This window comes from Chelonia mydas, chromosome 4 (genome assembly GCF_015237465.2).
Source record: "Chelonia mydas isolate rCheMyd1 chromosome 4, rCheMyd1.pri.v2, whole genome shotgun sequence".
NCBI lineage: Eukaryota > Metazoa > Chordata > Testudines > Cheloniidae > Chelonia > Chelonia mydas.
The window spans coordinates 30,480,903-30,501,713 of NC_057852.1; the positions used below are offsets into that span (position 1 = coordinate 30,480,903).

A 20,811-nucleotide genomic window follows, 5' to 3' on the forward strand; every position below is an offset into this window, starting at 1 on the left:
GTAATGAAGATAACACCATATGAAGTAATGGAAAATACTAGTGAGACAAGTTATGATTGCTGTAGGAACAATGAATATGGATTTCCTGATTTACATACATTTAGCATTTCAACCTTAATATATTTGCCCTGATCTGCTGAGGTAGTGCTCAAGTGCATTGCAAAATTGGCTCCTTGAGTGTTTTCTGGTCAGAGAATTTCAGGATTTTATTCTAATTGCATTTACACTGATTTTATTCCAATATAAAGCCACTGACTTCAGTTGAGTTATTCCTGATTTAAGAACCAGGCCCAATGTGTCCAAAGAGTTCCATAGAGCTTTCAGGCCAGATTATGCTCTTAGCTACACCAGCATAAATGTGGAATAAATTCAATTATTTCAGTGGAGTTACTGAAGGTTTACACTAATGCAACAGAGATCAGAATTTGACCTTGCATTCACACTTTTGTAAATCCAGAATAAACCCATTGAAGTGAAGGGAGTTATACAAATGTAAAACCAATGAGAGATCAGAATCAGGCCCTTTGCCTTTATATCCACCGGTTCCAAATCAGCATTCCTCAGCTTGGTACTTGATTCAGTTTAATGAAGCATTTGTGATATTTAGTATCTTGTTCTGCCTTAATCTAGGCTTGTTGCAATTTGCTTTAGAGTGTGAGGATAATTTCATTGGTAGTTTATTCAAATGCTTCTTACCAGGTATCATGGATCCTACAGGCCCGGTGCTCTCAAACAGCTCTGTAATAGCCCCCAGGAGAACTGCCTTCAGAGGTCAATCCTCAAGGGTTGCACTCTTTCTCTGTGGTAAGTCCCGTGGCTTCACTGGCTCTGGGGACTGAACCTCGGAGCCTTCAGCACCCTTCCTTCACACTGTGAGATCCCCTCAGCAAGTCCACCTGAATTGGACACATGGGGGAGAGTTACACACAAAGGGAGCAATGCACCCCAACTTAATCTGGAGTGACTCTCAGCCAGCATTGTAAAAACAGTTTTGTTTTGTTTTTTGGTTTGTTTTTAAAGATATACGGAACATAGTGTAGGAAGCCCTTAGGTTAGCATAGGAAACAGGAAGCTACAGCGAAGTCCAGCTGGGTCCGTACAGAGCCCAGGGCTCTCTCTCAGCCCACAGTTGAGAAGTGTCTCTGCTTCCAGCAACCCACACTATACAATCCCCCACCTGGCCCCTCCTCAGTCCTTTGTTCTTCTTCCTGGCCAAACTTGTCAACTGGCTAGCCACCTTAGTTTTTTGTTCTCCAGCTGGTCCAAACTGGCCGGCTTCCTGAAGAGGTGGTCCATGGTCATTAGTTGATAGGTACCAAGTATCCGGGCCTTTGTCTTCTGTGAGATCACAGATGAGTAACAAGGGGGTTAATCCCTTCCTCAGGGGCAGTGCTGCCAGACCCAGCACTGGGAGTGACAGCCTGAATCAGGAATCTCTAGAGCACTATTATTAAAATCAACAGCATAACATAAAATGACTTATCCTAATAGCACAATGCTACTGGTCATACTTATCCAGCAGTAACTTTGAACTGAGTTTAGGTGTGTTGTGGACATCATATACTCAGGCTTCAACAGAGAAAGCTAATACTTGCTTGAGCTATTATTAGTCCCTGCCATTCAAATCACACTGCACTGCAGGAACTGGCATTCTCACCTTTGATGTCCCATATAATGCTACAATAATTGGCATTTTACTTCACAGGGAACTTTAAAATTAAACAATGGTACATATTATTGGTATGGTACAGTAGGTACTAAGGCATTTTATAAACAGAGCACCTACTTTCAAAATATAACAGTTCCATTGTAATAATCCTGAACAATAGCCAGACTAAATAGTAATATAATCTTGCTCAGGTTTTTCAGGTAGGAATTCTTCCCTTATTATATTCTAAAATAATGTAACAGTAATTTTATAATTTGCTACTTAGAATTTTATAATTTGCTACTCTAATAAATATAATATTATTTATATTACAAATAATAACGTACAATAGTTTTTTGCTATAGCCTCTCAGTTTTGGAGTTCAGTAAGGAATACTGGATATTTGCAATAAACATTAGTGGAAGTCACTGGATACAAATCCAATGGGACTCATTTTTTCATTTTATAAGAATGTCCGAGATTCTTTTACTTCATATCATCTTAAAAAAATAGGGCTGAAGAATAATTTTTTGTTCTGTCATTGGAATGGACCAGTTTGTACTAAATGAACCAGGGGGTTATCTTTTATTTTTCACAAAATATCCTACGGAGGAACTTTCCTAATATCCCTATGGAAACCATTATCTTCTACTTCAACCTGAACACTGTGCTGTCCTAGAACACTGCATTACACACTCAGTGAGAACAGGCGTTCGCATGGCACTGTTGTAGCCAGCGTTGCAAGGTATTTATGTGCCAGACGCGCTAAAGATTCCTATGCCTCTTCATGCTTCGGTCATCATTCCAGAGGACATGCTTCCATGCTGATGACGCTCGTTAAAAAAATAATGTGTTAATTAAATTTGTGACTGAACTCCTTGGGGGAGAATTGTAAGTCTACTGCTCTGTTTTACCTGCATTCTGCCATATATTTCATGTTATAGCTGTGTCGGATGATGACTCAGCACATGTTGTTCGTTTTAAGAACACTTTCACTGCAAATTTGACAAAATGCAAAGAAGGTACCAATGTGAAATTTCTAAAGATAGCTATGGCACTCGACCCAAGGTTTAAGAATCTGAAGTGCCTTCCAAAATCTGAGAGGGATGAGGCGTGGAGCATGCTTTCAGAAGTCTTAAAAGAGCAACACTCTGATGCGGAAACTACAGAACCCAAACCACCAAAAAAGAAAATCAACCTTCTCCTGGTGGCATCTGACTCTGATGATGAAAATGAACATGCATCGGTCCACACTGCTCGGATCGTTATCAAGCAGAATCCATCATCAGCATGGACACATGTCCTCTGGAATGGTGATTGAAGCATGAAGGGACATATGAATCGTTAGCGCATCTGGCATGTAAATATCTTGTGACGCTGGCTACAACAGTGCCATGCGAATGCCTGTTCTCACTTTCAGGTGACATTGTAAACAAGAAGCAGGCAGCCTTATCTTCTGCAAATGTAAACAAACTTGTTTGTCTGAGCGATTTGCTGAACAAGAAATAGGACTGATTAGACTTGTAGGGTCTAAAGTTTTACATTATTTGAATTTGAATGCAGGTTTTTTGGTACATAATTCTACATTTTTAAGTTCAACTTTTATGATAAAGAGATTGCACTACAGTACTTAGGTTAATTGAAAAATACTATTTCTTTTGTTTTTTATAGTGCAAATATTTGTAATAAAAAATAAAGTGAGCACTGTACACTTTTTATTCTGTGCTGTAATTGAAATCAATACATTTGAAAATGTAGACAAAAATATTTAAATAAATGGTATACTATTATTAACAGTGTGATTAATTTTTTTAATCGCTTGACAGCCCTAATAATTATCCCTTCTAACTGATCAATCTTATACTTCTGTAATCCTACAACTTAACTCTATTTAACATACGACATGACATGTTAATTAAACATAACATCACAATAAATGAATAATAAACTAAAGTCATTACACTACTCAGTATAAATGTTTCCTGCGAAGTGCAGTTCAATATGTTATTTGAGAAGCCTCAGTTGGAATACTGTGCCCTGTTCTAGGCACCACACTTTAAGACAGATGTGGAGGAACTGGAGAAAAGTCCAGAGGACAACAACATAAATGACAAAAAAGGTTTAGAAACCTGACCTATGAGGAAAGGTTAAAAAACAACTAGGTATGTTTAGTCTTGAGAAAAGAACACTGAGAGGGGACCTGATAACAGTCGTCAAGTATGTTAAGGGCTGTTATAAAGAGGACAGTGATCAAGTGTTCTCCATTTCCACTGAAGATTTGGCAAGAAGAAATTGGTTTAAACTGCAGCAAAGGAGATTTAGGTTGGATATAAGGAAAAATCTTTCTAACTATAAGGATAGTTAGATACTTGAAAAGGTTACCAAGAGAGGTTGTGGAATCCTTGTCACTGGAGGTTAAAAACAAATTAGACAAACACCTGTCAGGGATGGTCCAGGTATATGTGGTCCTGCCTCAGCATTGGGGAGATGGACTAGATGACATTTTGAGGTCCCACCCATCTCTACATTTATATGATTTTAAAATTATCTTTTGGAGGTGTGAGTCTTATTTGTTTTCTGGCTTATGTTATTATTCATGTCATTAAAACACGACTGTTGGAACAAACTGCCAAACAGCAATTAAGTATCCAAAGTATTTTTTAAAATAAGGTAAGCTTGTTTAGTTATAAATACTCTGTGTCTCTTGAACTAACACTGAATTTATCAGGGAACGTTCTCAAATGTTATGGGCTAAATAACAACACTGCTGCTAATAACATATGTTCGTAAATTAAAGGACATTACTATTTACAACAATATGCATATTTTAGTATTAATTATTCTGGTTCTGTTCTACTAAGCTAAGTATTTGGAATATGCATATTATTATTTCTACTACAGTAGAACCTAGAAATCCTATCCACCATCAGAGCTCCATTATGTACAAACCCATAGTAAAAGAAGAGTCTTTGCCCCAAAGATCTTACAATGTCATAGGCAAGACAGACAAAAGATAGCAAAAAGAGTTAAAACATACAAGCAGAAGATTGGAAACTGAGATAAACAGATTAAGGGTTTGTCTACATGGGGAAATTTACCGGCATAATTATTCTGGTACAATTATACAGCTATAGTTATACTGGTATCATTTCCTGTGTGGATGCTCTAATTCCAGAATAAGAGTGCCTCTTTCTGGTTTAGTTTATGTCACCTTGAAAGCAGTATAATCTAACCCAGAAAGAAGCACTCAAAGGGTATGTCTACACTATGAAATTAGGTCGATTTTATATAAGTTGATTTTTAGAAATCGATTTTATACAGTCGATTGTGTGTGTCCCCACTAAGCGCATTAAGTCGGCGGAGTGTGTCCTCAATACCATGGCTAGCATTGACTTACAGAGCGGTGCACTGTGGCTAGCTATCCCATAGTTCCTGCAGTCTCCGCTGCCCATTGGAATTCTGGGTTAAGCTCCCAATGTCTGATGGGACAAAAACATTGACGAGGGTGGTTTTGGGTACATGCTGTCAGTCGCCCCTTCCTCCTTCTGTGAAAGCAACGGCAGACAATCGTTTCAAGCCTTTTTTCCTGGGTTACCCGTGCAGACGCCATATCACAGCAAGCATGGAGCCCACTCAGCTCACCACTGCTGTTGTGAGCATTGTAAACCTCACGCATTATCCTGAGTATGTGCAGAACCGGGCTAAGAGATGCCATCATGAGGACGATTGTGATGAGGACATAGACACAGACATTCCTGAAAGCAGGGGCTGTGGCAATTGGGACATCATGGCGGCAGTGGGGCTGGTTGATACAGTGGAACACCGATTCTGGGCCCAGCAAACAAGCAGAGACTGGTGGGACTGCACAGTGTTGCGGGTATGCGATGATACGCATGCAAAAGTTTCGCAGCCACTGTGAAAGGCCACTTTCCTTGAATTTTGTGAGTTGCTTTCCCCCACCCTGAAGCACTGGAATACCAAGATGAGAGCTGCCCTGACAGTTGAGAAGCAAGTGGTTATAGTCCTGTGGAAGCGAGTGGTGATAGCCCTTGCAACACCTGACTGCTTCCAGTCAGTCAGGAATCAATTTGGAGTGGGCAAGTCGACTGTGGGGACTGCTGTGATCCAAGTAGCCAATGAAATCACTGATGTTCTGCTATCAAGGGTAGTGACTCTGGGAAATGTGCAGGTCATACTGGATGGCTTTGCTGCAACGGGGTTCCCTAACTGTGGTGGGGCAATAGATGGAACACATATCCCTATCTTGGCACCGGGCCACCTTGTCAGCCAGTATATAAACTTACTTCCCAGACCAGAAAATTACCGTTGGGGATGTTGAAATGCCTATAGTTAGCCTTCGGGACCCAGCCTACCCCTTGCTCCCAAGGCTCATGAAGCTGTACACAGGCAGCCTGGACAGTAGTAAGGAGCAGTTCAACTATAGGCAGAGCAAGTGCAGAATGGTGGTAGAATGTGCCTTTGGATGTTTAAAAGCTCGCTGGTGCTGTTTGCTGACAAGGTTAGACCTCAGCGCAATCAACATTCCCATTGTTATTGCTGCTTGCTGTGTGCTCCATAATATCTGTGAGAGTAAGGGGGAGATGTTTATGGCAGGGTGGGAGGTTGAGGTTTATGGCAGGATGGGAGGTTTGAGCAGCCAGACACCAGGGTGATCAGAAGAGCACAGTTAGGCGTGCTGCGCATGAGAGAAGCTTTGAAAACCAGTTTCATGATTAGCCAGGCTACAGTGTGACAGCTGAGTGTGTTTCTCCTTGCTGCAAACCCGCCCCCTTTGTTGATTTTAATTCCCTGTAAGCCAACCACCCTCCCCCCTTCAATCACAGCTGGCAAAGGAAATAAAGTAACTATTGTTTTGAAACCATGCATTCTTTCTTTATTAAAAAAAAAAAAATGAGATAACTGACAAGGTATCCCAGGTGGGGTGGGTTGTGGGAGGAGGGAATGTCAAGGCCACATGGTAGTGTGGCCACACTACCAATCCAAACTGTTTGAATGACAGCCTTCTGCTGCTTGGACCATCCTCTGGAGTGGAGTGGCTGGGTGTCCAAAGCCTCCCCCACTGCATTCTTGGGCATCTGGGTGAGGAGAATATGGAACTTAGGGAGGTGGACAGGTGGTTATACAATGGATGCAGCAGGGGTTTGTGCTCTTGTTGGCTTTCCTGCATTTCCTCGAGCAGATGCTTCATCATGTCCGTTTGCTCCCCGATTAGCCTCAGTATCGCCTCCTGCCTCTGCTCTTTGTGCTCACTTAATGCTTTCCTGGCCTCTGCCACTAAATGCCTTCATGCATTAAGCTGTGCCCTATCAGTGCAGGAGGACTGCATGAGCTTGGAAAACATGTCATTGCAAGTGTGGTTTTTTTGTCTTCTAATCTGCGATAACCTCAGGGACAGAGATGATAGGGGGAGCATAGAAACATTTCCACCTGCGGGGGGGATAAAAAGGAGAGTAAAATTTGATACGTTTCTGAGAACAAAAAGGAGACTCTTTCACAGTGAATCAAGCACAAGAGACAGCACATGTGCTTTAGGTACAAGGTCACATTTTGCCTTTTACATTGAGCGCCTGCTGGTATGGTGACACATCACACACGGCTGGGCAACAGAATTCGGTTTCCAGGCAGCCATGATAAGCCTTTTGGTACGCGGGGTTGGCTTCTTCCACCTTCATAACATGTGGGAATGGTTTCAAACTGCAGTGCCATCCTTTCCCATAGCAAGCAATGCCGTTTGGGTTTCACATTTAAAAAGGGGGGACTGCGGTTTTCAGTACACACCTCCCCCCACCCCACTGCACGGCTATTCTCCCTTCACCCCTCCCTCCACCGCGTGGCTATTCTCCGGGATGATCCCTTTTAGCCAACAGCAAATAACCCAGCATGAATGGGGTCCTTTTACTGTTCCCTGACAAAAATTCCCCTATTTCAACCAGGTGACCATGAATGATATTCTCCTGAGGCTAACACAGAAAGATAAAGACCAAATGTTGCTTGAATGTGACCAAAACCCGGGACCATTCGCTGCCATGCTTTGTGCTGCAGTGATTCCAGACTACTTGCTACTGGCTTGGCTTAGTAAAGTGTCCTACTGTGGCAGCCCTCCCCAGAAACCTTCTGCAAAGGCTTTCAGAGTACCTCCAGAAGAGCTTCATGCAGATGTCCCTGGAGGATTCCCGCTCCATCCTGACACATTAACGGACTTTTCCAGTAGCTGTACTGGTCGTGAACTCATCCCAATTCAGGGCAAATCAAACATCAAACACTACTGCTTTTAAACCCTGTACTGTAGTTACAAACATGCATTCACCACAGTTGCCTTCTCTGGCTTCAGGGTTAGGAATCCCGCCTTGGGAGGGTACTGGCTCCAGGGTGACGAAAAGATTCTGGCTGCTGGGAAGAATGGATTCATTGCTTGCCTGCTGCGCATTCTCCTCCTCCTCCACAAAATCCTCTTCCCTGTTGCGTGAGACTCCCCCCTTGCAGGTGTCCATGGACAGTGGTAGGGTAGCGGTAGGGTCCCCCCCAGAATGCTATGCAGCTGATCATAGAAGCGGCATGTATGGGGTTCTGACCCGGAGCAACCGTTTGCCTCCTTTGTCTTTTGGTAGGCTTGCCTGAGCTCCTTAACTTTCACGTGGCACTGCTGTGTGTCCCTGTTGTAGCCCCTCTCCACCATGTCCTGTGTGATTTTGGCATGCATATATATATTAGCATTTCTTCTTTTTGATCGAAGTTCGGCCTGCACAGATTCTTCTCCCCATCCAGCAATCAGATTCAGTGTCTCCCTTTCAGTCCATGCTGGAGCTTGTTTGCAATTCTGGGGGGACTGCATGGTCACCTGTGCTGCTGAGCTCGCCACGCTGACCAAACAGGAAATGAAATTCAAAATTTCCCAGGGCTTTTACTGTGTACCTGGCTAGTGCATCGGAGTTCAAAGTGCTGTCCAGAGTGGTCACATTGGAGCACTCTGGGATAGATCCCAGAGGCCAATACCGTCGAATTGTGTCTGCACTACCCCAAATTTGACCCAGCAACGTTGATTTTAGCGCTACTCCCCTTGCCGGGGAGGAGTACAGAAGTCGATTTTAAGAGCCCTTTAGGTTGACAGAACAGGGTTGGTTGTGTAGACACATTCATTTTAAAATTGACCTAACGTGGCTAAATTCGACTTAACCCCATAGCGTAGACCAGGGCTAATAATTCTTGAAAAGCATTCACACGGGAAATTATACCAGTATAACTACAGCTGTATAATTCTATTGATAAATTTTTCTTTGTAGGCAAGCCTTAATACTATGATCCTACAAAAAGCTCCATGCAGGTAGACTCCTGCATGGAGCCCCATTCACTTACGCCAGGCTCTGAGCCTAAATCTTCCCCCCTAAAGTCACACAGGCAGTCTTTGGCAGACCTGGGGACTGAACCCAGATATCCTGAGTCCCAGTTCACTACTTCATTCCAAAGACAATCCCTCACCTTCCAACTGAATATAGAATCCCACTCAGACTTTATTTTCTTTATACATTTTTCCATAAGTGCATGACTCCATGCTTTAAAATAACAAAACCACTCAACACTAATTTGTGTATGTGATGTGTATACAGACAGGTGAGAAGCAAAAAGTGCAGTATGTCTAATATCTCTGCAGTGAGTAGAATGCAGAGTACAACAGGACGCAGGACTTTCAGAGTGCTCTCCGTTGATCACAGTCAGCATCAAGAAGAGACAGAGCGAATGGGGGGGGGGGGGGGGCAGAGAGTACAGATACAGCATGACAACCCAGTACTGACTTCAGTGAGTGTTTTGCTTGATTTGAAGCTGCAAGTGTAGGTCCTGAGAAAGTTCCTTCATCAAAAAGTTGCAGTAGGAAGGTTATACCACAACAGATCTGATTTTTAACCTTTTTCAAACTGTTCTAGCCTTTAGCTCTTTCATTATCTGCGTAACAGAATCTTATCCAAAACCAAAGGAATCATTTTAGATCTAGCCATAGTCAAAGTGAGAGCTTCAGGTCAGGTAATGAATTCAAAGATACACTCAGAGCATAGGAATAAACTAATCACCTGAAAAAAAATAAATGATGGGGATGTGGTGGAAGGTGTTAATGATGGCCAAAGATGGGAGCTTAGGAAGGACAGTAACAGGACCCCAAAGGATACAAACAAAATAGGTTTTGCTTGTTTAACACAGGCTGTCCTGTTTAAAAGCATGCTTGGCTCTGCTTTTAGTCTGCTTTAGCTCTATCGCATGGGTTATTTTAAAATATTGTTTGATGGTCACTTGTCATTGGAAATAGACACACTGAAGATTAAAGGTGAAAATGACTCTTGGATGAAACCTGAAAGAATTTCAAAGTGATCTAAAGGTTTATCTTGAATAGGATTTAAAGGTGTGATGTTAGATATTAGCCCTAGTCAAGACAAGACAGGTTGTACTTTAGTACCTGCTAATCTAATCAAGTTAAATTGCAAGAAGGTGCCTAGGGTTTAACTTGACTAGGCTAATGGCTTGTCTACACTGGCAATGTTAAAGTGCTGGTGCGACAGTGCTTTAATGTGGCTTGCGTAGTCACGGAACAGCACTGGGCTCTTAAAGAAAAGAGCAAAACCCCACCTCCACAAGGAGCACAGCTCCCAGCACTGGTACATTGTCTATACTGGCACATTACAGCATTGAAACTTGCAGCGCTCAGGGGTGTTTTTTCACACCCAGATCATTAATGAAGATGTTGAACAAAACTAACCTCAGGACTGATCCCTGGGGCACTCCGCTGGATACCGACTGCCAACTAGACATCCAGCCGTTGATTGCTACCTGTTGAGCCAAACAATCTAGAAGCAGCGAGATCATGGTGATGGCTGGTTTGTCTTAATTCCACTTTTCCCCATACATTCGGTTTTTATATTACTCTATCACTGCCCTTAACTATGTCTTTACTTTCACCAGTTTCATATTATTTTATAAAATAGTATTACCTCGCCTTGCCTATTCCCTTTCTACTTTTGCCTTTTTACCCCACTTTACTAACGGAATCTACCTCACGCACCTTCCAGACCTTTGCTTATGTTTAAGCCCCCTGCAATATTCTGCACAATTGTGCCAATCCAGTCCCGTGATTTGGGAAAGTGGGGTGACATTTCTGCCCTCCTTGAGCGCCTCCCGCCCCGTCACAGGGCGGGAGCCCGCTGCCCTCTGCGAGGCCTTCCCCGGGGCGGCGCTCAGGGAGCTCGGGCGCTCGGGGAGCTCACACCCGCGCCCATCCCGGCCCCACGTCGGGCCGCAGTCCTGCTGCAAACGCTTCCCGGGATGCCCCGCTGTATGCAGGCGAATAGCTCGCGGGCACAACCTCGCTCGTGCGCTTAACACCCGCTACGTCACCGCAGGAGCCTAGAGCTCGCGGGGCTCAGAGCCAAGCCCCAGGCCCGCCGCCAGCCCGAGCCCCCGGCACGCTGGAGCAAGAGAAGCACGCGCCGCCCTCAGCGCTAAGGGCAGGCGCGTCACTTGCCCAGTGCGCACGCGCACTAGCCTCCAGCCCGCCGGCAGCGGCCCGCGCCGTCCGCACATGCTCAGTAGCGGATACCCCCCCTTCCCCCCTCCTTGGAGGAAGGGCACCGTTGTGGCATGACAAGGGAGAGGGCGGGGAGGCCGCCGCGTAGCGCCCGTCCCCCCACGTCGCCATGCCGCTGGAAAGCTTGGCTCGCATCATCAAAGTGCAGCTGCCTGCCTACCTCAAGCGCCTGCCCTTGCCCGAGAGCATCAGCGGCTTCGTCAGGCTGACAGGTACCGCGGGCTGGCCCCCTTCTGCTAGCCCCGCCAGGATCCAGCCTCCCCCCGGCCGGCCCTGGCCTTCCCCTATTCCCTCCCCCCCCCAGCCAATTCCTTCCCTTTCCTGCCTCATCCTATTCCCCCTTCCCCGGCGTCCCCCACCTCTTCCCTTCCCAGCTCCCCATCCAATTCCCCAGCTCCCTCCCCCCCGCCATCTTCCCACTGCTTCGTCCCCATCCCATTGCTTCCCCCTCCCACACCTCCCCTGCCCAGAGCTCCCCTTTCTTGCCCCGATGGGTGTCAGGAAGGAGGAAGTGAACCAGCTAACATAACTGGCAGGAGAGTTGCTGGTCTCCTGCTGGTGGGTGAAAGTTTGCCCTGGTGTGCCTTAGTTTCCCTCTGCCTAAGGGGATGACTGCACTTCTGCCTTGTGTGCTTCACCGTGGCAGACAGAGAAGCAAGTCTGCGGCTAAAATAAAATAACCGCCGGGGTAAAATATTTACTCTTGCAAAATGTTACTTCCCCCAGATCTAGTGAGAGTTGTTCCTACCAGTCTTAAGAATGACTCTGTTGACTGCCAGGCCAGCCCAGCGCTGCAGTCTCTTCCCTGGATCGAGTAGTGTTCTTTATGCTTCCAGCAGCAAGATTTTGCAGTCTGAAAATGGGTAATAAATCTGATTATGCCTGTGGCCGGAATAGACTCTCCAGCTTGCTTCTCTATAGCTATATGGGCTGTGCCTAGCTCATAGGACAGAAAGCAAGTTTTATCATGAGACATGACTTGAAGACCTGCAGGGAGCAGCTGTTTTGAGTAAGAAGGGGATGGATGTTTTGCAGGTCTTTCCTAACTGTAACCATACTTTGAAATCTTACACATCACTTTAGTAGCTCTCCCTCAGTTCAAATTGTAATCACAGCTCAGCCTGGACTAATTAACCATGTTGTAATTGGTAAGTATAAGACTTGTACTTTTAACCTAAAAAACAAATCCACATTAGGTTAAAAAAAGGTCAAACAGGCTTAACAAGTTTTTATCTGTTCCATAATTACCAGCAAAGATTCTTAAACCAGTGTTAAACTGAACCTACTTTAGAAATATCAACTAACATACTTTGTGCCTGATTTTCATTTTCACTGAGGCCCCTTTCCATTTTGACCGATTCTCATTACCCTTTACCATGAGCCTTAGGCTAAATTAATATCATGCTTTTTTTAAGGCTCCCCATCTGTAGTTCAGTTACAGCCAAGTTAGGAGACCTGGTTAACTTTGTTCTGTAACTAGCCTAACCCAGTTGCCGAACAAAAAAAACCCACCACCTTGATTTCTTTAAAACAACTGTTTGACAGAGCACCCTTTTAAAAAAAAAAGTTACATACTATTTAAAGTATTTCTCTAAAATGTTATAGAAAGGATTTTCTGCTCACATGGTGACTTTTTTAAAAATAAGTGTCTCCTTAGCAAGGGAAAAAACTGACTGACTGCATAAGGGAAATAGGGAAAATAACCATACAAAGTGCTGCCAATTGCACAAAGTGAACTGAAAAGAGATTTTTTCCCCTCCTAACTTGGTCCGTGTTCTCTGTGCTTACTACAATTATCGTTTCCAACAGAATTGTGATTTTTTTCAGGTTTGTGTCCCATTAAGATCCCAACTATGTTACAAATTAGAACTATTTGAACCTGGTTTCTAGACTCAGTTGTGGGTTTAGGACCTCAAGTATCATATTGTTTTAGCTAGCACGGTTTGTTTGGAGACATAAAAAAAATTAAATTGTTCTGGCAGGGTAAAAGGTCCTTTAAGATGCAGTCAGACTAATTTGTCCATACTGCATCAGCAAGCTGTACCATCTTCATGAGTGTTGGAAAACAGTTTATCTACAACTAGGCTTAAGTACTATTTTCCAGCACGTTTACACTGTTTGTTTACTTAGTATCCCATAATATCTCTGGCTATCTGTGCCAGGCTGGACCCTATTGAGCTCTATGCTTCTCCTCAAAGTTCTCTTGTTTGACTGACATTGGTAATCATTCTGTACCGAAATGAAGGGCTGGATTCAATTCCCATAAGTTGATGGAAAGTCTCCACAGTTTCAGTAAGAGTTGGATCAGGTCCTATATAATCTTAACATTTGATATTTCCTGACTTCAGTGCTCGATCGGGCAACTGTAATGATGCATTAACATAAGAATGATGTTTTAAAATTTAATTCTCTAGGTTTTTTTTTTTTTAAACTTCTTGGATTTAGGTTGTCTACACTAGCATATTTGTCAGTATAATTTATGTTGCGCAGGAGTGTGAAAAAACACCACCACCCCTTTGAGGGACATAATTTACACCGACAGAAGTGCTGGTGTGGACAGCGCTATGTCCAAGAGAGACAATCTCCTACCGACATAGCTACCACCACTCATTGGAGATGGTTTAATTATGTCGATGGGAGAGCTCTCTCCCATCAGGATAGAGCGGCTACACGAGCGAGTGGCACAGCTGCATCGATAGAGCTGTGCTGCTGTAAACTCACTAGTGTAGACATGGCCCTAGCCTCTTCATACATTTATATAACTGAGGACGTATGAAATCTACCGGTATATTCATACACACCACATCTATCAAAGTGCACAACTGACAGCATAATGGAATACACTACTTTTAATGCTCAATCCTGCAGTTTCAAACATAACTATTAAACACGAGCTTTTAAAAACTTAGCAAAGTACTTACTGGTCACTCAGGCCAGTTAGCATACCAACTTTGAAGCTTCAGTCATATGAGTTATTCAGTCAATGAGTTATTAGAAAAAGGTAATCAAAACATTTAAGAGTGAGGTGGGGAGCAGAGCTGTTTACTCTCAAATCAATTAGCTGAAAGGATTTTGTTTAAACTTAGAATAAAATAAATCACCACCTCTGGGAGGGGCCAATCATGTGACATTTCAGTCCCAAAGGTGAATGTTTCAGAAAGCAATGAACATAGGTAGAAGAGGGGATTAGAATGGAAACTGCTGTGTGATTGCTGTAGGAATTTGGGACAATTTTTTAGCTGAAAAATTCCAGAAGTCCTGTACATTCACTAGCTCTGGTACTTAATGATTTAATGAACACTTGAACAATCAAGCATAGTGAAAGTACGGATGCAGATACAAAATGCAGTCAGAAATACATAGCTACACGGCTAACATTCCAAATCTGGACACAGGATTCATTTCTGCAGTATTTAATAGGCTGATGTCCATGGTCACACTTAAATGTCTTTTCTCTACGATGTAATGTATGCATCATGTTGATAGCACTAAATTGAGAAAAACAGCCAAGAATGCTACGCGTGCAAGGTTGAAGTGTTTCAGTCTTATGGCACACAGTAAACAATGTCTTTTTCAAGAGCATCCTCCTTGAAATAATATGCTCTTGGCTCACAGCCCCTTTTTTCTTAGCAGCAGCTTGACATAACAGCACATGATTGATAGTATGACTTTGCTTTTAACCCCAATGTTGGATACCATCAGAGATGAAAAGACATGAAAGTATTCTAGGTTAAAGATGCTGAATCTCTCACCACCACCACCTGTTTGCTTGAGAGCATGCACGCTACAGATTGACTGAGTTGTGATAAAGGACATTTGAGCAGAGCTTTCTGGGTAGTGTCTTATGGTTGAACTAAGCCTCTTACATTTGCAAGCCTACTAGTCTTCAAAGATTTACACTAGCTTTTGTGGCAGAGCTCCAACCTTGTCCCCGTGGGTCCCACGCTGCCAGGCGGTTTATGCTAGTTTCAGAGGCTCACTGCAATCCTCCACGTAGCCCTTCTCTCTCTCTAGGGCCAGGGATACAGTCTACTGAGCCCTTTTCATCATAAGCCAGCAAGGTTATCAGTGAGAGAGCTCCCACAGTCTCTGTTGCTCCTACAGCCTCATGCCAAAACAATGTAGCCTCCTGTCCTGACAGGGGCCTGTTTTCCCCTCCCAGGAGGTGTTTCTGTAGTGGTAGGTTGAGGGGAACCTAGGCCCACCCTCTATCCCAGGTTCCAGCCCAGGGACCCTAATGGTAGCAGCTGTTGGCAGCCAACCTTTCACTGCCAGAGTTGCTACATTTCCCCGGGCCACTTCCCCACAGCTCTCCTGGTTCTCCCTTACCAATTACTTGAGAGTGTCTTTGTTAACCAGCTCTTCAGCCATATTTGCTCTCCCCTGGTTCTCCTCTACCTGCCTGGCGTGACCCCTTTTATAGTATCCGAGGGGCCTTAATTAGAGTCAGGTGGTCACATTAGCATAATGGCCTCACCTGACTCTTTGCAGGTTAATTGGAGTCAGGTGTTCTCATTAGCCTGGAGCAGCCCCTGCTCTGGTCAGTCAGGGAACAGAAAACTGTTAATCCAGTGACCAGTATATCTGTCTTCTACTACTCTGCTATACCCAACTGGCCTGGGTCTATCACTCTTTGTAATTTGCAATTATATTCATAGGAGTTTTGTAGATTTGCGGTAGTGACAAAATGCTTTGCACTTCACCATAGAACCTTGCCATGGCAACAACATTGGTGCTGAAACGGCAGAGTTCTGCTGATTTGTCCCTTCGTGGTATGTATAGGCTTCTGTGATATTGATAATTTAAACTGAAATGATGTTCACCTCCATGTAAGCTCTTCTTTAAGGACAGCGCCAGCAGTAAATGCTGGAGCTGTGATACCTTCTGGAAAAGATTAGGGAATTCAGTTCCCACTTATATCAAACTTCATATAAACCTTTACAAATATTTAGCAATTATTTTAGTAACTTAGCAGTTTTATTTGCTGTCTATCAGGTTTTTTAAATGGAGTATGGTAAGGTTGTACCCGCTTCCTAGAGAAGGGGAGAGGAGGAAAAAAAGCTGCCTTTATGCTTCTGTTACGGAGTTACTAGGCAATGCTGTGGAACTACTTTAGACGAAGCTAGTTAGGACTTTGGGGGAGCCTTTTTTTGTGAGCAGACTGTTTTTAGGGCAAGAAGCTTACACAGCTTTGACCTTTTTGGGTTTGACCTTTGAGCATTTAGGGTTTTTTGTTTGTTTGTTTTAAACCATGCACTTTTTACAGGGAGTTCGCATGGGTGGGGCTCCTGGGGAAGCCAGAGGGCCGTGCCCCTGCCAACTTTGGATTTAGACGTGACTTTTAGTCAGCCAGTAAAACAGAAGGTTTATTAGATGACAGGAACATGGTTTAAAACGGAGCTTGTAGGTACAGAGACCAGGACCCTTAGTTAAGTCCATTTTGTGGGGCAGGGAGCCCAGAGCCCCCTCTGGCCCTTCCTTCATTTTTTTAAGCGAGCTTTAAACTGAAACTTTTTCGCCCCTCCTCTTGTCTTTTTTCTGGGCCAGGAGGCCACCTGATTTTTTTTGTTTTTCAACAGCTTTAGTTGGCACCTTTGCAGAGAAGGAGCCCGGGCCATTAGTTGCCAGGGGACAGCGTGTTGGCCATTGTTTGTGCAGACACCATTACACTGGCCCTTTAGGGCTTTGCAACAATTACACTCCCTTATTTTACCCCATAGATACTTAAGAAATGCATAGGGGAAACTAAGGCACACATACAGTATTTAGACAAAACATTAAGAACATTCCCATTTTGTCACATCTCCTCCCTAGGAGGAGGGAGTTTGGAAGGGGTGACAAATGACCACCACCTGAATTTTGCTTTTCCATGGAAAGGTCTCTAATGGGAGTGGACAGTGGAGGGTTTTGCCTGTCATCTCTACATTCTAATGGGGTGCCTCAGCTCCTGTGAGAACAGGACAGCTTGGTGACTTACAGAAAGGGTATTTTAATGCTCCTCTCAAACTGACTACGCAAACGCCTGAAGGCCCCCTCCACTGAAATGTTGGAGGACTTTGATCCAGGCCCCCGAGAACACTGATTGAAACTTTCAGAAAGAGAGCGGGTTTCTTTTTTAAAAACAATGAAGGTTGGAAAATATTTAAACTTTTGCTTTATATCTTTTTAAAAAAATTAAAAAGACCCTTTTGAGTTATCTTTCAAAATTTTTATAAGTCAAAAATCTTAAGTCTTGTTTGGTTTAATAATAAGAATAATAATTAATAATAAATAATAAAGCAAACAACAGGGCCTATGAAGAGAACATCTAAATAGGATACCTAGGAGGGAAGAGAGCACTGGGCTCCTCACCAGAGCATTGCATTTAGACCCTGCTCTCTCGGGGAGAGAGGACACCTTTAGTATGTTACAAAATGCTTTTGTAAATTAGATGCTTTAAAGAAAATTAAAGCTATCTGAATGATTGATAGAACGTACGGGTACAGTAGAACCTCAGTTATGAACATCTCGGGAATGGAGGTTGTTTGTAACTCTGAAATGTTTATAACTCTGAACAAAACGTTTTGGTGGTTCTTTCAAAAATTTACAACTGAACATTGATTTAATACAGTTTTGAAACTTTACTATGCAGAAGAAAAATGCTGCTTTCCCTTTTTTTTTTTTTTTTCAGTAGTTACATTTAACATAATACTGTACTTGCTAATATTTTTTCCTCTCTGCTTCTGCCTGATTGTGTACTTCCGGTTTCAAATGAGGTGTGTGGTTGACTGGTCAGTTCATAACTCTGGTGATCGTAACTCTGAGGTTCTTCTGTTCAGCGCTCCAGGGAGTTGTGGGCATGCATTTGTGGAATTCAGCACAAAACAAACTCAGCCTGGTAAATGGAGATGGTTGCATATTGAATATGAAACTGAGCACATAAAAATTAGACCTTAGAAAGCTACACTAATACAACATATTTACTTGGTTTTCTGACATGCTTTTAAGTCTTTGGCTCTGATCTGTGCTGACCGATCCTTTTACCCTTGTAGAGTTACTTTCACTTCAGTGGCACTGCACATGGGCAAAAGGGACTGCCCGCCCAGATCAAATGGCAGGAACCTTAAGTTTTTCAAGCAGCAGCTGTAATGTGGGCATGTTGAATAATCAGTTTTGAAGTACTAAATTTATACAGTAACACACTCTACTACATTGCTTTATGGAATCATTTAATGATGGGACATGTTTGCCTGCTTCTTCCAAAAAGTTGCTCAACAAGAATACAGCCAAGTCAGTGGTGTTATGGTGCCAAAGCTGCTCTTGAACTTAGTAATCAGCAGGAATTTTCACTTAATTTTTAGCAGACGCTGCTCTTTGACTAGAGCTCATTTAAAGATACCTTCAAAGTGTGAAACAGACATCTGGTTACTTCTTGAAATATCTCTTCTTTTGTTGAATTTTTCCCCCTGAAGGGCTGCAGTTGGAGACTACGGACTTGTCTGCATTAGGAAGTTGTACCACTTTACAGTCCAACAGCAAACCAGAATAGTTATTGTTTCCTGGTTTGTAGAATTTATGTTCTGCACGGTGCTTGCTCTAAGCACTGTGGCAGCTGTAATTCAATAAGTTACTGATTAAGAACTAAAAGATTACTGTATACTAATACAACCATATTTTGTATAAAGCAGATTAAATATACAAGCATTTTCTAGGACATTTGCTGCTCTTTGTATTGTATTACAGTCCGTTTGTTGTTCTCCTGTCCCTAACCTGCCTACTTTTCTCTGTGCTTAGGTCATGAGCACCTAGGAGAAGGGTTTGTCCCATCTTGAATGTCTGGGAAACGGCTAGCACTGGTAGCTAGTAGGCGCTAGTGGTTAGTTGTTAGCATTGTAGGTACTACAATAATCAAATCATCATAGATAATTGTTGTAGGTGTGTTTATCATTTTACAAAACATTTGTAGACAAGATCACTGCCTTGAATATTATGCAGTCTAACTCAAAGTATTCACAGAGTAACAACTCCAATGCAAAACAAGGAAGGAGATATTTATAGAACTATCAATTGAATTATGGTCAATGAAAGATTACTATACAGCACAGAAGCATAGAGTCAAAATTTTATTTATTACTAATATTTACTACTATAAATTAAAGAGAATGAATGTTCTTTGGCAGCCACAAATGAAAATTTACAAACTTTGATTTAGTTTGTTTCCTGGTTGTGAAAGAAGGGAATTTGAGTGATCTTAAATTATGGTATTTAAAGATATTATTTGTACTGATGGCCAAGCAGATGCTCACTCAATCAAGGATCAGGGTGCTGTGCTAAGCACCATACTCACTAAGCACGCATTTGTTTGAGTGTCGATCTTGTAGTCTCAAGCAAAAGCAGGCCTGACCCCAGAGTCAGGGTGGGCAGTAAAATAATATTTGGTTATTAGAACTTTTCTTCTTTTGCATCCCTAAGTTTAATTAGGAAAAACTGACCCTGAGAGTCTTAAAGTTCTTGCCTTATCAATCACAGAGAAATGAGGGGGAAAACACATGGTGGAGAGCAGCATCTTACATACAGCTTTGTATTTTGGGCTGATAAAAATCCTGAGCCCCCTCTACCCTAGAAACGGAACCATTTTTTGAGATCTGAGGTCAGTCATGGTCTCTCTCTGACTGCTTGTGTTGACAGGGACAAACTATAATCAATGCAATATACAGAACCAGAATTTACCCCGAAAGTACAAGCATCAAGGGTTAGCAGGGAGGAAGGGAACAGTGTTTGGCATTGGGTTTCAGACACGATCTTAGTGTTAAAAAGAAAAGGAGTACTTGTGGCATCTTAGAGACTAACCAATTTATTTGAGCATAAGCTTTCATGAGCTACAGCTCACTTCGTCGGATGCATTCAGTGGAAAATACAGTGGGGAGATTTATATACATAAAGAACATGAAACAATGGGTGTTACTATACACACTGTAATAATAGTGATCACTTAAGGTGAGCTATTACCAGCAGGAGAGCTGGGGGGGGGGGGGGGGGGGGGGGGGAGGGAACTTTTTGTAGTGATAATCAAGGCGGGCCATTTCCAGCAGTTGACAAGAACGTCTGAAGAACAGTGGCGGGTGGGGGAGAGGGATAAACATGGGAAAATAGTTTTACTTTGTGTAATGATCCATCCACTCCCAGTCTCTATTCAAGCCTAAGTTAATTGTATCCAGCTTGCAAATTAAGTCCAATTTAGCAGTCTCTCATTGGAGTCTGTTTTTGAAGTTTTTTTTGTTGCAGTATTGCCATTTTTAGGTCTGTAATCGAGTGACCAGAGAGATTGAAGTGTTCTCCAACTGGTTTTTGAATGTTATAATTCTTGACGTCTGATTTGTGTCCATTTATTCTTTTACGTAGAGACTGCCCAGTTTGACCAATGTACATGGCAGAGGGGCATTGCTGGCACATGATGGCATATATCACGTTGGTAGATGTGCAGGTGAACGAGTCTCTGATAGTGTGGCTGATGTGATTAGGCCCTATGATGGTGTCCCCTGAATAGATATGTGGACACAATTGGCAACGGTCTTTGTTGCAAGGATAGGTTCCT

General features: G+C 43.0%; 1 protein-coding gene and 1 long non-coding RNA gene across 4 annotated transcripts in view; one reads left to right on the forward strand and one right to left on the reverse strand.

The window, feature by feature from the left end:
- Positions 1 to 11,194, reverse strand: LOC122465455. Of its 2 annotated transcripts, none has more exons than XR_006290343.1 (2): positions 10,413 to 11,194; positions 1 to 896 (listed from the first exon to the last, which is right to left on the reverse strand). It is a non-coding gene; the product is annotated as an uncharacterized LOC122465455 (long non-coding RNA). The 2 variants fall into 2 exon arrangements; XR_006290344.1 differs by having other exon boundaries at positions 1 to 1,338.
- CISD2 (CDGSH iron sulfur domain 2) overlaps positions 11,185 to 20,811 on the forward strand; it is a 17,269-nt gene continuing 7,642 nt past the window's right edge. Inside the window, exon 1 of one of the 2 annotated variants that reach the window (XM_037896978.2) lies at positions 11,185 to 11,449. In XM_037896978.2, coding sequence (XP_037752906.1) covers positions 11,347 to 11,449 — 103 coding nt within the window. In that variant the 5' untranslated portion in view covers positions 11,185 to 11,346. Of the gene's footprint in view, positions 11,450 to 15,764; positions 16,010 to 20,811 lie in introns of those variants that run through there. The other variant, XM_043545258.1, reaches the window with a different exon arrangement.